Source organism: Elephas maximus, chromosome 23 (genome assembly GCF_024166365.1).
Source record: "Elephas maximus indicus isolate mEleMax1 chromosome 23, mEleMax1 primary haplotype, whole genome shotgun sequence".
Classification (NCBI taxonomy): Eukaryota; Metazoa; Chordata; class Mammalia; order Proboscidea; family Elephantidae; genus Elephas; species Elephas maximus.
In genome coordinates, this window is record NC_064841.1 from 60,354,982 (window position 1) to 60,372,960 (window position 17,979).

The window sequence follows — 17,979 nt, forward strand, 5'->3', positions numbered from 1 at the left end:
TCTGGCATGATAAAATCATGGAATTAAGTCAGGAATTTTACATTCACATAGAATATTGTTATTGAAACCTATTTCACAACATTTTAAAACTTGAGAATATTTTCAGTGTCTGTTTTTATTCCCCAGATCATCGTGTCATGCGTGTATACGTTTTGCTGCAGCACTATTCACAATAGCCAACATATGGAAATAACCTAAACGTCCATCAACTGATGAATGGATAAACAAAATGTGGTACATACATACAATGGAATATCATGCAGTTATAAAGAGGAATAACATCCCAATACATGCCACAACATGGATGGACCATGACAACATCAATACGCCAGTCACAAAAGGATATATACTGTATTATCCCACATACATAAAATATCTAGAATAGGCAAATGCATAAAGTAGATTAGTGCTTACCAGGAGTGGGAACAGGGCAAGGGGGCAAGGAGGACTCATTGCTTAGGAGACAAAGAGCTTCTGTTAAGGGTGATGAGAAAATTTGTTAACAGACATTGGTGATAGTAACACAACATTACGAACACAATTGTCACTGAATTGTACACGTGAAAAATGTTGAAATGGCAAATATTTTGTTACATAGTACACAATAAAAAGAAAGAAAAAGAGTAAATATGTATTTGTATAAATGTTTAACTGGAATTGTTCAAGGAGTTGACTATTATTTCACTTTTTGTTATAGATAATGTTGTTGTTAGGTGCCATTGAGCAGAATTCCAACTCATAGCAACACTATGTACAACAGAATGAAACATTGCCTGGTCCTGTGCCATCCTCATAATTGTTGTTATGCTTGAGCCCATTGTTGCAGCTACTATCGTTGAGGGTCTTCCTCTTTTTCGTTGACCCTCTACTTTACCGAGCTTGACGTCCTTCTCCAGGAAGCAGTCCCTCCTGATAACACATTCAAAGTATGTGAGACTCACCAAAGTCTGACCATCCTTGCTTCTAAGGAGCATTCTCTCTGTACTTCTTTCAAGACAGGTTTGTTCTTTTGGCAGTCCATGTATATTCAATATTCTTCAGCAACACCATAAATCAAAGGCATCAACTCTTCTTTGGTCTTCCTTATTCAGTGTCCAGCTTTCAGATACATATGAGGTGATTAAGAACACCGTGGCTTGGGTCAGGCACACCTTAGTCCTCAAAGTGACATCTTTGCTTTCCAACACTTTAAAGAGGTCTTTTGCAGCAGATTTGCCCAATGCAATGTAATATAATAGGCTTCTAGTATTTGCAATTCTCTATCGTTTAAGCCTCAACGAGATGGATTGACACAGTGGCTGCAACAATGGGCTCAAGCATAACAAGGATCGTGAGGATGGCGCAGGAGCAGGCAGTATTTCGTTCTGCTGTACACAGGGTCGCTGTAAGTTGGATCCAACTCAACAGCACTTAATGACAGCAACAATCATTTAAGCTTCCTTCATTTGAGTAAATTCACTAAATATTAAAAAAAAAAAAAAGTATAGAGATGGGAATGCTTAGGCGATGTTAGATGAATGGCATGAAGGAGAGGGAGTGATGAAAAACAACGTGGGAACTTGAAGGAGCCAGACTATGGAGCAATTTGGATGTCCGTCTAAGTAATGGGTCATCACAATAAAGGATCAAAGCTAGTCTGGCAGCCATGTGTAAGGCCAACTGTAGAGGGAAGACGTCATTTAGGACAGAATCATGATTACGGGGGAGTTAACATGTTATTAGGAGGGTGAGTGAAAAAGAGGGAGACCCTCAACAAGATGGATTGACACAATGGCTGCAACAACGGGCTCAAACATAGCAATGACTGTCAGGATGGTGCAGGACCAGGCAGAGTCGGAACCGACTCCATAGCACCTAACAGCAACAACAAAGAAGGCTTAGGAGCCCTCATGGTGCAGCAGTTAAGCACTCAGCTGCTAACTGAAAGGTCAGTAGTTCAAATCCACCAGCAGCTCCAAAGGAGGAAGACCTGGTGATCTGCTCCCATAAAGATTACTGTACTTTATGAAAATAATGTGCGCCTTCTATGTTTTTTTGGAAACCACACCCTCCCTCTGCAAGGTGTTTTCATAAGTGCCTCGGGAGCCCTGGTGGCACAGTGGTCGAGAGCTACAGCTGCTAGCCAAAAGGTTGGCAGTTTGAATCCACCAGCTGCTCCTTGGAAACCCCATGGGCAGCTCTACTCTGTCAAATAGGTCACTCTGAGTCAGGTTCAATTCGATGGCAACAGGTTTGGTTTTTGGTTAACAATGACTTGAATTACAGAAGTGGCAGTGAGACTAGAGAAGATGAGGTGGACATATGAGAAACATTAAAGAAAGGGAATTGACAAGATTTGGTAACTAAATGAATATGAAGGCAAGAGAGGGGAAGTAGTCCAAAATCACTCTGCACTTTCAGGCCTGGGATCTAGATAAAGCCATGAACAGAAACCAATTAATACAGGAGTAGGAGCAGGTTTGGGGAAATAGAAATAAAATAAATTATTTAATTGAATTTAATGTGCAAATGGAAAATCTGTTCATATATACCCAAGAAGGGACTTAAGTCTGGGAGAGAAGCTGGGATTCAAATTCATACCAGGTTATCAGTGTCCTTTCTGAATCCCTACCCAAAAGGGAACATGGTTCTTGGTGGAACGGAGTGCCAGGTAGTTCTGAGTATAGACGCTGCACCTGAACCAGATAGGAATACTTAATACACCTGACTACATACAAAGTAAAGCCCACTTATTCATGCCAGGTTTCAGTAGCTTACAAAGTATGGTCTCTAGAGAAAAATATCTAAAGCTATAATTTTAATATTACTTTACCATGGGATATGATGATGATAGCCCCACTGATGAATCATTGTTCTTATGATTGATTAAAACACACTTGATCACAGGCAGCTCTTGGTTTGTAAAAGTCCCGCATATCATTGCTGAAAAAACAGCTGCAAAACAAAGTAAATACAATGATATTGATACATGCACAGCTTAAAAAGGAGCTATGTATTCATCTTATGATAAAAAAATGAAATCAAGGAAAATTGGCCAACATGAAAATACACAGGAAACACAATTTAATAAAAGGTAAGTCTTCGGTAAATCAGGAGCAAAGGCACCGAAAGCACTGCTGTCCAGGAAAACCTTTTGCAACGATGGAAGTATTCTAGATCTGTGCTATCCAATATGGCAGTAATTAGTGTGGCTCCTGAACATCTGAAATTAGAGCAGCGTGATCAAGGAACTGACTGCTTATATAAAAGCCATTCTTTTATTCTTTATGGAAGCTTCCAAAAACCAAACCAAATCCACTGCCGTTGGGCCAATTCCGACTCATAGTCACCTTGTAGGACAGAGTGGAACTGCCTCATATGGTTTCCAAGGTTGTAAATCTTTACGGGAGCAGGCTGCCACATCTTTCTCCTAAGGAGCAGCTGGTGGGTTTGAACTGCTGACCTTTTGGTTAGCAGCCAAGCACTTCAACCACTGTGCCACCAGGGATCCTTAGAGAAGCTTTTTTTCTTTGTAACCAGTGTACTAAATTTTCAAAATTACATGCCCTAGTGAGAGTTTATTTTTATCCATCACCCTGGATACTTACTGGGCCTTTTCAATGTAGAAACTTTCATCCTTCTGTTTGAGGAAGTTTTCTTGACTTATTTGATTCCTTATGTCTTTCACTTTCTGTTTTTCTATTATTCAGATGCTTTTCCCAAATGACTTATAATCCTAGACAGTCTGCTAATAAGTAAGAATGAAGCACTGAATGTTCATCCTAAACGCTGGGCACACGCTGTAGCCTGCTGCCCAATCTTCTCTGTGGCTCATCTTTGCGCCTTTTCTCCTGGGCTGGTCAGATCGCCCAGAGAAGACTCTTTCTATCTCTTGCATACTGCCAGCATTCTGGGAGCTGGTGCCGACAGTTTATGCTCTTTGCCGGGGGGGGGGGGGGGGGGGGGTGTTCTGCAATGTAAATTAAGGAGCCCAAGTGGCACAGTGGTTACGCATTCTGCTGTTAACCGAAAGGACGGCAGTTCAAACTCACCTAGCAGCTCCTTGGGAGAAAGACCTGCTGATTTGCTCCCGTAAAGATTAAAAAGCCCACTGCCATCGAGTCGATTCTGACTCATTGTGACCCTATATAGGGCAGAGTAGAACTGCTCCATGGGGTTTCTAAGGAGTGGCTAGTGAATTTGAACTGCTGACCTTTTGGTTAGTAGCGGTAGCATACCATAGCTTTTAACATTGCAACATCAGGGCCCCTGTAAAGATCACAGCCTAGGAAACTCCACGGGGAAGTTCCACTCTGTTCTATAGGATCCCTATGCAAATGGCTTTGTTTTGTTTTGCAGTGTAAATCAGGTTGCGTCTCAGCTTTCCCAGCCTCCATTATAGCAGTACTAAGGAGCCCTGGTGGTACAATGGTTACACACTTGACTGCTAACCAAAAGGTTCATGGTTCAAACCCACCAGCAGCCCCACAGGAGAAAGACCTAGTGATCTGCTCCCATAAAAATTACAGCCAAGAAAGCGCTATGGGGCATTCTACTCTGTCACATGGACTTGCTATGAGTTGGAATCAACTCCTCAGCACCTAACAATGACAGTGGAACGATAAAAATTCACTTTAAATCCTGACATCCTAACAAATAAACTGTTTTTATTCCTCTGTAACCTTTCCCGTGTGTACACACTTTTCAACTAATTGTATTGACAGAGTAAAAACAATTTTATATTCAGATTTTTAGCAACAAAATAGATCATAAGCATTTCCTATGTTACCATATATTTGTAGATTTGTATTCCTTTAGTGGATGTACCATTTCCTTGCTATTTTACATTTTTCTCTGCTATTTAAAATAAGTCACTAAGCCTTTGAATTTAAAAATATTTCCTTATGTAAATTTCTGGAAGTAGAATTAGTGGATCAAAGAATATAAACACTGACATGGTTCTTGACATGCACTGCCATCTTGTTTTCCAAAGGGGAAGGTGGAACAGTTTTATCACAGCCTCATCAGCATTCAGTCAGGTATACTTTTTATTTCCCTTAATATACCCCCTATTCTTATAAAGGAAACAAAATGAACACAACTGTAGGGGTAAGAGAAGAAAAAACAAGATTAAAGAGAACTTAAGAATTCTTTCTCCCCTCTCTTCTTAAAATAGTTTTATTAGGCATAATTAACATACAATAAATTGCACATATTTAAAGTATAAAGCTTGATAAGTTTTGAAACACGTTGTTGTTGTTAGGTGCCGTTGAATTGATTCCGACTCATAGCAACCCCACAGGACAGAGTAGAACTGCCCAATAGGTTTTCCTAGGCTGACATATGCACATATTTGTAAAACCATCACCACAATCAAAATAGTGACCTCATCCAACTTATCCGTCACCCCCAAAAGTTTCCATATGCTCCTTTGTCCTCCCCATGTCCAAGCAACCTTTGATTTGCTTTCTGTCACTATAGATTAGTTTGAATTTTCTACAAATGGAATCATACAGTATGAACTCTTTTTTGTCTGGCAGTGTTTTTTGAGCTTCATCCACATTGCAGTATATATCAGTAGTTCATTGCTTTTACTTGATGAGTAGTATTCTATTAGAATGGGCTTGAACATGCCTGTGATCCTAAGGAATCCTAACAAAATGGAAAACATTTCATTCTGTCTGCTGTACATAATGTCGCCATGAGTTGGAGTTACCTACCTACCTACCTAATCTACCTATCTATCTATCTACCTAAAAGCTCAATATCATAAGGCAGAACAGACCATCAATTGCTCACATGCAAGTTCAAGTTGAAAATGAAGAAAATCAGAACAAGTCAACGAGAGCCAAAGTATGAACTTGAGTATATCCCACCTGGATTTAGAAACCATCTCAAGAATAGATCTGATGCATTGAACACGAATGGCCAAAGACCAGACGAGTTGTGGAATGACATCAAGGACATCATACATGAAGAAAGGAAGAGGTCATTAAAAAGACAGGAAAGAAAGAAAAGTCCAAAATGGATGTCAGAAGAGACTCTGAAACTTTCTCTTGAACGTCAAGTAGCTAAAGCGAAAGGAAGAAATGATGACATAAAAGAGTTAACAGAAGATTTCAAAGGGCAGCTTGAGAAGACAAAGTATTATAATAACATGTGCAAAGATATGGAGTTAGAAAACCAAAAGGGAAGAACACGTTCTGTATTTCTCAAGCTGAAAGAACGTAAGAAAAAACCCAAGGTTCCAGTTGCAATGTTGAAGGATTCTACAGGGGAAAATATTAAACAACTCAGGAAGCATCAAAAGAAGATGGAAGGAATACACAGTCACTATACCACAAAGAATTGGTGGATGTTCAACCATTTCAGGAGGTACCATATGAGCAGGAACGAATGGAACTGAAGGAAGAAGTCCAAGCTGCATGAAAGCATTGGTGAAAAACAAGGCTCCAGGAATTGATGGAATACCAATTGAGATGTTTCAACAAATGGATGCAGCATTGGAAGTATTCATTCGTCTATGACAAGAATTTGGAAGATAGCTACCTGGCCAACTGACTGGAAGAGATCTATATTTGTGTCTAGTCCCAAGAGGTAATCCAACCAAACGCAGAAACTATTGAACAATATCATTAATATCACACACAAGTAAAATTTTGCTGAAGATCATTCAAAAGTGGCTGCAGCAGTATATCCACAGGGAACTGCCAGAAATTCAAGCTGGATTCAGAAGAGGACATGGAACCAGGAATATCACTGCTGATGTCAGATGGATCCTGGCTGAAAGCAGAGAATACCAGAAAGATGTTTGCCTGTGTTTTATTGACTATGCAAAGGCATTCAACTGTGTGGATCATAACAAATTATGGACAGCATTGCGAAGAATGGGAATTCCAGAACACTTAATTGTGCTCATGAGAAACTTGTACATAGATTACGAGGCAGTTGTTCAGACAGAACACAGGGATACTATGTGGTTTAAAATCAGAAAAGGTATACATCAGGGTTGTATCCTTCCACCATACCTATTCAATCTGTATACTGAGCAAATAAGCCAAGAAGCTGGACTATATGAAGAAGAATGGGGCATCAGGATTGGAGGAAGACTCATTAACAACCTGTATTATGCAGATGACACAACCTTGTGTGCTGAAAGTGAAGAGGACTTGAAGCACTTGCTGATGAAGATCGAAGACTACAGCCTTCAGTATGGGTTATATATACTTCAACATAAAGAAAACGAAGATCCTCACAACTGGACCAATAACCAACATCATTATAAATGGGGAAAAGATTGAAATTGTCAAGGATTTCATTTTACTTGAATCCACAATCAATACCCATGGAAGCAGTAGTCAAAAAATCAAAAGACTCATTGCATTGGGCAAATCTGCTGCAAAAAACCTCTTTAAAGTGTTGAAAAGCAAAGATGTCACCTTGCCTGACCCAAGTCACGGTGTTTTCAATTGCCTCCTACGCATGTGAAAGGTAGATGATGAATAAAGAAAACTGAAGAAGAATTGACACCTTTTAATTGTGGTGTTGGAGAAGAATATTGAATATACCATGGATTGCCAAAAGAACAAACAAGTTTGTCTTGGAAGAAGTTACAGCCAGAATGCTCCTTAGAAGCAAGAATGGTGAGACTATATCTCACACACTTGAACTTGTTGTCTGGAGGGATCAGTCCCTGGAGGAGGACATCATGCATGGTGAAGTACAGCATCGGCAAAAAAGAGGAAGACCCTCAATGAGATGGATTGACACAGTGGCTGCAACAATGGGCTCAAGCATAACTGATTGTGAGGATGGCACAGGACTGGGCAGTGTTTTGTTCTGATGTACACAGGGTCACTATGAGTTGGAACTAACTCGATGGCACCTGACACCAACATCTATCTATCTAGTATTCTATTAAATAGATACATAACACAATATTTTAGTTCATTCACCTGTTGACAGACATTTGGGTTGCCTCCACTTACGGATTCCTACATACAAGGCTGCATGAACATTTGTGTATAAGCCTTCATGTGGACACATGCTTTCAGATCTCTTGGGGTAAATTCCATAGAGTGGAATGGCTAAATCACACTGTAGGTGTAAACTTTTAAAGAAAATGCCAAAATGTTTTCCAAAGAGGTTGTACCATTTTATATTCCACATGTTGCCACATGTTTGCCAACAGTTGATAAAACGAGGCTTTTTAATTTCAGCCATTCTAATTAATAGATGTGCTCCAGAGTTTTCATAAAACACAACTATTAGAATGGCTAATGGAATATTTAAGGAACCACATTGTTCCCTAGATGTGAGGATGGTGAGACTTTAACTTCCTTTGGACACATCATCAGGAAAGACCAATTGCTAAAAAAGACATCATGTCTGGTAAGGTAGAGGGCCAGTGAAAATGAGGGAAACCCTCAATGAAATGGATTGACACAGTAGTAGCAACAATGGACGCAAACATACCAACAATCACGAAGATGGCACAAGACCAGGCAACATTTTTGCCACCATGAGTTAGAGATGACTCAACGGCAACAAACAACCACAATAGACGTGTTGTATCTTACTGTGTCAATTTTTTTAATGGTAAAATATACACATAATGAAAGTTGCTGTTTTAACCATTTTCAAATGTATAACCCAGTGGCACGATGTTGTGCAACCATCACCACTGTTTGTTTTCAAAACTTCTCATCACCCCAAACAGAAATCCTGTACCCATTATGCAATAACTCCTTACTCCTCCCTGCCCCCCTGCCCACATAACCACCAATCTACTTTCTGTCTCTATGCATTTGTCTATTCTAGGTATTTCATATTAATGGGATCACACTATATTTGTGTTTTTGTGTTTGACTTATTTCATTTAGCATAATGTTTTCAGGTTTCATCCATACTGTAACATGCAGTAGAACTTTATTCCTTCTTACGGTAGAATAATATTCCATTATATGTATATACCACATTTTATTTATTCACTTATCTATTGTTGGACATTGAGCTGTTTCCACCTTTTGGTTATTGTGAATAATGTTGCTATGAACATTGTTGTACAAGTATCTGTTTGAGTCCCTGCTTTCAGTTCTTTCGATTATAAAACCAGGAGTGGAATTACTGGGTAACACAGGGTCACTATGAGTCAGAATCAACTCGACAACAATGGGTACGGTAATTCCTGGGAGCCCTAGTGGTGAAATGGCTAAGCACTTGGCGAAAGGTCAGTTTCAACCCACCATTGGCTCCATGGGCAAAAAGATCTGACAATCTGCTTCCAAAGGCACACAACAACAGCATCAACATGGTAACTCCTCCTTTAAATTTTTGAGGAACTGCCAAACCGGTTTCTACAGAGCTTGCACCATTTTACATTCCCACCAGCAATGCACAAGGATTCCAATTTCCCCACATCTTAACCAACACTTGCTGTTTTCCATTCTTCTTATAATAGCCATTTTAATGGGAGTGAAGCGGTATCTCATTGTGGTTTTGATTTGCAGTTCCTTAATGACTAAGATGGAGTATCTTTTCATGTGTTCATTGGCCATTTTGTATATCTTCTTTGGAGAAATGTCTAGTCAAGCTTTTTGCCCATTTTTTGATTGGGGTGTTTGTTTTTTTGTTGTTGAGCTGTAGTAGTTCTTTATATATTCTAGACAGTAAAACCTTGTCGGATATGTGATTTCTAAATACCTTCTCCCACTCTGTAGGTTGCCTCTTCACTTTCTTAATAACATCCTTTGAAGAGCAAAATTTTTATATTTTGGTGAAGTCCAATTTATCTATTTTTTCCTTTTGTTGCTCATGCTTTTGATGTTGGATCTAAGACTCCATTGTCAAGTACAAGGTCCTGATGATTTACCCCTATGTTTTCTTCTAAGAGTTTCTGGTATCACAGTAGTTAAGAGCTTAGGCTGCTAACCAAAAGGTTGGCAGTTTGAATCCAACAGCCACTCCTTAGAAACCCTACGGGGTAGTTCTCCTTTGTCCTTTAGGGTCACTATGAGTTGGAATTGACTCAACAGTAATGGGTATATGGCATTTTATATCTTCTTTGATAATGTGTCTGTTCAAATCTTTTGTCCATTTTTTAATTGGGTCATTTATTTTCTTGTTATTGAGTTTTGAAAATTTTTTCTTCTAAATAAAAGTCCTTTGTTAGATATGTAATTGACAAATATTTTCTGCCAGTCTGTGGCTTGTCTTTGGAAGACTAGAAAATTTTAATATTGAAGATGACCAATCTATCAATTTTTCTTTTATAGATCATGCTTTTGGTTTTGTACTGAAAAAATCTTTGCCCAACCCAATGTCAAAAAAGTTTTCTCCTATAAGTAGGAGTGTTTTAGGTTTTACATTTGGGACTATGATTCACTTTGAGTTAATTTTTTACATGGTGTGATGTATGGATAAAAGTTTTGCATATGAATATCCAATTGTTCCAGCACCATTTGTTAGAAGACTGTGATTTTTCCAATGAATTACCTTTATACCTTTGTAAAAAAAAAAACTGACAGCCCATAAAACAAAACAAGACTAAATGAGCACACCAGCCCAGGGGCAAGGACAAGAAGGCAGGAGGGGACAGGAAAGTTGGTAACGGGGAATACAAGGTTAAGAAGGAGAGAGTGTTGACACTTGTGGGGTTGGCAGCCAATGTCACAAAACAACATGTGTATTGTTTAATGAGAAAATAATTTGCTCTGTAACGCACAATAAAAAGTAAATAAATAAATTGACCATATATGTGTGGGTCTATTGATAGAATTTCTATACTGTCCCATTGATCTACTTATCTCTCTAGATGCCAACACCACGATGTCTTGATTACTGTAGCTTTATAGGAAGTCGTAATCAAGCAGCAAGTTTGTTCTTCTTTGCAAGGTTGTTTATGTATTCTAGGTCTCTTGTATTTTCATATGAATTTTAGAACGAGCTTGCCAATTTCTGCAAAAAAGTATCCAGAGATTTTCATAGGGATTGGATTGAATCAAGAAAGCAATTTGGGCAAAATTGACATTTTAACAATACTGAGTCTTCCAATACGTAAGCATGGTCTATCTTTCCTTTTATTCAGGTCTTATTTAATTTCTCTTGGCGATATTTTTGTAGGTTTCAGTGTACAGATCTTACACAGATTTATCTTTAACTATTTTATATTTTTAAGGCTATTTTGGTATTTTTTTTTTTACTTCAGTTTCTGATTTTAGTTGCTACTATCGGCGCAGTGGGTTTTCGGGTTTCTCCACTGATCTTCTATCTTGCAACCCTACAGAGCTCATTCATTAGTTTTAGTCACTTTTTTTGTACATGCTATAGGATATTCTGGAGCCCTACTGGCCCAGTGGGTAAGAGCTCGGCTGCCAACCAAAATGCCAGCAATTCGAATCTACCAGCTGTTCCTTGGAAACCCTATGGGGCAGTTCTACTCTGTCCTATAGGGTTGCTATGAGTCAGAATCGACTCGGTGGCAACGGGTTTTACAGGATATTCTACATAGATGATTTATCTGCAAAAAATCAAATAACGATTAGATAGCCCATAAAACAAAATGGGATTAAAGGGGCATACCAGCCCAGGGGCAAGCAAGAAGGCAGGAAGGGACAGGAAAGCTGGTAGCAGGGAACCCAAGGTCAAGAAGGGAGAGTGTTGACATGTTGCAGGGTTGATAACCAACGTCACAAAACAATATGTGTACTAACTGTTTTATGAGAAAGTAGTTTGTTCTGTAAACCTTCATCTAAAGTACAATTAAAAAAAGAAGAAAAAAATAACAGTTTTATTTCTTCTTTTCCAAAATGAATGCTTTTTTTTTCCCCCTTCCGTTATCACACTGGCTAGGCTCTCCAGCATAATGTTAAATAGAAGTAGTGAGGATGGACATCCTTGCCTAGTTTCTGATCTTATGGGAAAATATTTAGTCTTTTATCATTAAGTATGATGCTAAATATAGGCTTTTCATAGATGTCCTCAATCAGTTGGACAGGAAACATTTCTATTCCTAATTTGCTGAGAGATTTTATTAAGAACCGAGGTTGAATTTCGTCAAATACTTCCTCTGTTCCATTGATTTATTATCTATTGTCCTGAGCATATAGGTTTGTTTTTGTTGTTGTGGTTGTTTTAGTGTTTTTTCTTTTTTAGTATGTGAATACAACGAATTACATTGATCGGTTTTCAAATGTGGTATTCCTAGGATAAACCCCAGTGTGACATGGACATGAATTTTTTTTTTCTTAAATAAACTGTCGGATTCAATTTGCCAAAATATTATTACGCATTCTTGCATTTATATTTATAGCAATTATTCGTCTGTAGTTTTCTTTTAATATAGTTGTCTGGTTTTGGTATCAGAGTAATATTGGCCTTACAGAATGAGCGGAGAAGTATTACAATTTTCTGGAAGAGTTTGTGTAAAATCGGTATTATTTCATCTTTAAATATTTGGTGGATTCCCCAGTGAAGCCATCTGCACCTGTAGTTTTCTCTGTGGGAGGGTTTTTAACTACAAATTCAATTTCTTTAATAAACATAGCATCATTTACTAATTTTTGTTGAATTAGTTTTGGTAGTATATGTTTTTCAAGGAATTTTTTTCAGTAAGTTGTCAAAGTATAGGCAGATTCTGTAGTGATGTTGCCTCTCTCGTTCCGATATTGGTTATCCGTGTCTTACCAGAGGCTTGTGAACTTTATTGATCTTTTATTGCTCTTAGTTGCACTGACTTTCTCTATTTTGTTTGTTTCACATTTCATTGATTTTCACTTTGATCATTATTATTTCTTTCCTTGTGCTTACGTGGGTTTTAATTTCCTCTTTTTTCCTCTCTTTCTTATGGTTGAATTCAAGGTAATTGATTTGTTATCTTTATAGTAGCATTATAATTAAGTGCTATAAATAATTTAATGCTACAAATTTCCCCTTAAATACTGCTTTGGGGAATCCCACAAATTCTGATACATTGTATTTTCATTCCATTCAAAATACATTCAAATTATCTTTTGATTTCTCCTTTGATCCATTTAGAAATGTGTTACTTAGTTTCCCAATATTTGGGGCTTTTCCAGATATCTTTGTTATTAATTTCTGATTTAATTCCATTTTAGTCAGAGGATATGTTTTGTATGTCTTGAATCTTTTTAAATACATCAAAACTTGTTTTATGGTCCAAAATATAGTCTAGTGCAGTAAATAGACTGTGTGCACTTGTAAAGAATGTGTACTCAGCTGTTGTATAGTTGAATGTTTTCTAAATGTGAATTAGGTAAAGTTAGTTGATACCATTGTTCAAGTCTCCTATATCTTATTGATTTCTTCATTCTTTTTCTACCAATTATTAAGGAAGGGGTATTGAAATCTCTAACTGTAATTGTGGCTTTGTTTATTTCTCCTTGAAGTTCAATCGGATTTTACTCCATGTATTTTCAAGCTCTGTTATTAGATGTTTAGGATTTTTATATCCTCTTGATGAAAGAATCATGCTTTATAGCATTATGAAATGACTTCCTTTGTCCCTAGTAATATTGTTTGCTCTAAAATATACTTTGTCTGACATTATTATAGCCTATACAGCTTTCCTTGATTAGTGTTAGCATAGCTATCTTTTTCCACCCTTTTAGTTTAAGCCTATTTGTATCTTCATATCCAAAATGGGTTTCATTTATACAGTATAGTTGAGTCTTGATTTTTTTTTCAATTAAATCTGACAATCTCTGCCTTTTAATTAGAATATTTAGACCATTTAAATTTACTGTGGTTTTTGACATGATTAGGTTTAAATCTACCATGTTGTTCTTTGTTTTGTATTTGTCCCTTTTGTCCTTTAGCCTGCTTTTTCTTTTTCTCCCTTCTTTGGTAATAATTGATTAATTTTTTGCTCCATTTCATTTCCCTTCTTGGAATATTAGCTATAAGGCTTTGTTTTTATTTTAGTAGTTGCTTTAAAGTTTATAGTATCTCTCTCCACATTAACACAATCTACTTTTAAGGGCTATTATACTACTTCATGTATAATATAAGAACTTTACAATAATATATTCCCATTTTATTCCTTTCAGGCTTTGTTCTATTGTTGTCATACACTGAATTTCTACATAAGCTATATAAATTCCACAATACAGTTATTATTTTTGCTTTAAACATTCAATTGTCTTTTAAAGAGATTTGAACAATAAGATAAATTTACTCACATAATTACCATTTTCAGTGCTTCTTGTTCCTTTATGCAGATCCAGGTTTCCATCGTGTATTATTTTTCTTCTGCCTGAAGGACTTCCTTTACCATTTCCTATAGTGCATGTCTGATGCTGATTATTTCTTTCAGCTTTTATACATCAGAAAAATGTTTCTTCTTCATTTTTGAATACAGTATTCAAAATATGATAAACATTGAATGGTAAACACATTTTGAAGAAACTTCTGTTTCTCTTTCATTTCTGAAAGACATCTTCTCTGGATACAGAATTCCATGTTCACATTATTTTTCCTTCAGTTCTTTAAAGTTGTTGCTTCACTGTCTTTTGGCTTGCATTTTTTATAAGAAACCTACCGTATGAATGTATCATTTTTCCCTGGCTGCTTTTAAGATTTTTTTTTCTTTTCACTGGCTTTAACCTATACGATTATAATGTGTTTTTAGTAGTTTTCTTCCTAAGTCACATGCCTGGGATTCATTGAACCTCTTTGATCTGTGGGCTTAAAATTCTCATAAGATTGGGGAAATTTTTCCTCCACTATTTCTTCAAATATTTTTTCTGTCCTTCGCCTAACCGCCTCTCTCCTTCACATATTCCAGTTACGTGTATGTTTGACCATCTGAAGTCCTCCTGAAGCTCACTGATTCTCTGTTCATTTTGGATAGTTTCTATTGCTGTGCCTTCATGTCATTACTTTTTTTTCCCCACAGTGTTTAATCTGTTAATAATCTCATCCAGTGTAACTGTAGTTTTCATCTCAGGAAGTCCAATTTGGATATTTATTTTTATATCTACCATGTCTCTGCTTAACATGTACAATTTTTTCTCTAGCTCAAGAATATATGGAATATAGTCATAACTGTTTCACTGTTCTCATTACTAATTCTATTTTGTGTGTCATTTCTAGATTCATTGTGGATGATTGATTTTTCTCCTTCCTATGGGTTGGATTTTTCTCCTTCTTTGCTTATCTAGTAATTTGTAACTAAATGCTAGATGCTGTGAATCTTACCTGGTGCTAGATATTTTTGTATTCTGTAGTATACTCTTAAACTTTTTTTCTGGGATGCAATTAAACTAATGATAAACACTTTGATCCTTTTGGGTCTTGCTGTTAAGCTTGGTTAGGTGGGACCAGAGCAGTTTTTGGTCTATGGCTAATTCTTCTTCCCTACTGAACTTCAGCAAAATTAATAACTTCTGCTCTTAAAAAGAGACTGTTAAAAAAAAAAAAATGAAAGACAAGCCACGGACTAGGAGAAAACATTTTCAAAACACATACCTGGTAAAGGACTTATATCCAGAATACATATAGAACACTTAAAACCCCTTAATAAGAACACAAACAATCCAATAAAAAATGGGCAAGTGATTTTAGGATGGCAATTTAGCAAATGAAAAGATGCTCAACATCATTTGTCATTGTCATTGTTAGTTGCCCTGAAGCTGGCTCCAACAAATGGCAACCTTATGCATAATAGAACATGAAGTTGCTCAGTCCTTTGCCAGCCCCATTCATCATCATTGTTGCTGTTGTGTGCCAATGAGTTGATTCCAACTTATAGTGACACTATATGACAAAGTAGAACTGCCCCATAAGGTCTTTAACCTGCAGAGCCAATGGGATGGTTAGAACCATCGACCTTTCAGTTAGCAGCCAAGCACTTAACCTGTTATACCACCAGGGCTCCTCACTCATCATTAAAAAACAAAACCAAACCCAGTGCCGTCGAGTTGATTTTGACTCATAGCGACTCTACAGGACAGAGTAGAACTGCCCCACAGAGTTTCCAAGAAGCGCCTGGTGGATTCAAACTGCCAACCCTTTGGTTAGCAGCCGTAGCACTTAACCATTGTGCCACCAGGGTTTCCCAAAAATTAGGGGCGTGCAAATTAAAACCGCAACGGCGTATTGCTACACCTGGGTTAGAATGGTTAAAAAAAATAACTCCACCAAGTGCTGATGATGATTCTGAGCAATGCAACCCTAATACGTTGTTGGTAAAGATGAAAAATGGCACAATCACTTTGAAAAACACAATTTGCCAATTTCTCATAAAGTCGAACATATATTTAGTATCCAATCCAGCATTACGATACCACTCCTTGATATTTACCCAAAAAAATTAAAACCTATGTTTACACCAAAATCTGCTTTCAAATATTTATAGTGGCTTTATTCATAATTGCCGGAAACTGGAGAAAGAATAGACAATCTTTCCAAACACATCCGTACAATGGAATACTAGTCAGCAATGGAAAGGAAAAAATTACCGATAGACACAACAACGTGGAAAAATCTCAAACCATTATGCTATGTGAGAGAAACAGACTGCAAAGGTCACAGATTGTAAACTCTCACTTCTATGACGTTCTGGAAAAGGGAAAACTATAGGGACTGGTTGCCAGGAACTGATGATGGGGTTAGGGGTTGACTACAAAGGGGCATAAGTAAACTTTTTGAGGAAGTAGAATGTTGTGTATCTTGATAGCGGTGGTGGCTGCATGACTATGCATTTGTTAGATTCATGGATCTGCCCACTAAAAAGGGTAAATTTCACTGCATGAAAATTATACCTCAACAAACCTGACTTTTTAAAAAGCCAAAGAATTGGATAGACCTTGAAAACACGATGCTGAGAGAACAAGTCAGACACAAAAGGACAAATATTGCATGATTCCACTCATATGAAATATCTGGAATAGGCAAATGCATTCAGAAAAAAAGTACATTTGTGGTTACCAGGGGCTGATGGTGGGGGAAATGATACTGAGTTTCTGTTTGAGGTGATGGATAGTGGTGACGGTGGCACAACATGGTGAATGTAATTGTCACTGAATTGTACACTCAAAAATGGTTAAAATGGTAAACGTTTTGTTATAAATATTTTACCACAATAGTTTTTTTTTTTTTTTAAAGCCAAATAAGATTTGCCACCATCAGCATTAAAGTTCTTTCCAAGAATCCACTCCAATCCCTAGTGGCAATTCCCAGAGTTCAGTTCCAAACACATTCTAAGCAATGCTGACAATGTCGAAATTGGAAAAGGCTCCCAAAGTGGTGTACTTTGAAGGGACATGACTGGGGCAGGGTGAGGTGGTGGAAAAGGGTGGAGAAAATAAATTGGCACTAACTCAAAATACAATTTTAGATCAAAGCAAGATCTACTCTCCACTAAAAGAGTAATGGATTTAGATATTATAAAGTAAATCACTGTATAGCAAGACAACTCATTTTCAAAGCCTCCAAGTCAAGACTCCTATGAGGTAATGAGACCTGGCTAAGAATTGGGGGACCTGTGTTCCAAGTCCCACTTCTGAGGTTTATCAGCTTTGTGAGTTTGACCAAGTCATGTAACCTGTCTGGGCCCCAGTTTTCCATCTGGAAAATGAGGGCAGTAGATTGGGGAGATCAAAGGTTCCATCCATCTCCACGCATTCTATGCTCTCTCTGCAAATCCTCATGACTTTAACTACCATCTCTTTGCTCAGGAGTTCCAAACTCCCACCTCCCATGCACATAACCATAAATCTGGGTGTTCTCAGGAACCTAAAACTCAGAGCGAACCCAGCTTCTGCTCCCTGAGCCTGCTCCTTCTTCTGTGCTCCCTCTCCTTCAGTGGCAACACATCCCCTGGCACTGAAGCCATAAATCCAGAGGTAATTTTTGACTCCTCTCTTTCCTTCACTTCCCAGTATCCTGGCAGTCGCCAAGTCCTGACATTTTAACTTCTTGATGATTCTATAATCTATCTACAGCAGTTCCTCATCTCTGTTAAACCAAAAAAAAAAAAAA

At 37.6% G+C, this 17,979-nt stretch overlaps 1 protein-coding gene across 3 annotated transcripts in view; it reads right to left on the reverse strand.

Annotated features, from left to right (window-relative positions):
• FLT3 (fms related receptor tyrosine kinase 3) overlaps positions 1-17,979 on the reverse strand; it is a 107,828-nt gene that overhangs the window by 82,617 nt on the left and 7,232 nt on the right. The window contains exons 1-2 of one of the 3 annotated variants that reach the window (XM_049867472.1): positions 3,588-3,668; positions 2,813-2,934 (exon numbers count right to left, since the gene is read on the reverse strand). In XM_049867472.1, the coding sequence (XP_049723429.1) occupies positions 2,813-2,934; positions 3,588-3,615 (150 nt within the window). In that variant the 5' untranslated portion in view covers positions 3,616-3,668. Of the gene's footprint in view, positions 1-2,812; positions 2,935-3,587; positions 3,669-17,979 lie in introns of those variants that run through there. The other 2 variants (XM_049867473.1, XM_049867476.1) reach the window with 2 other exon arrangements.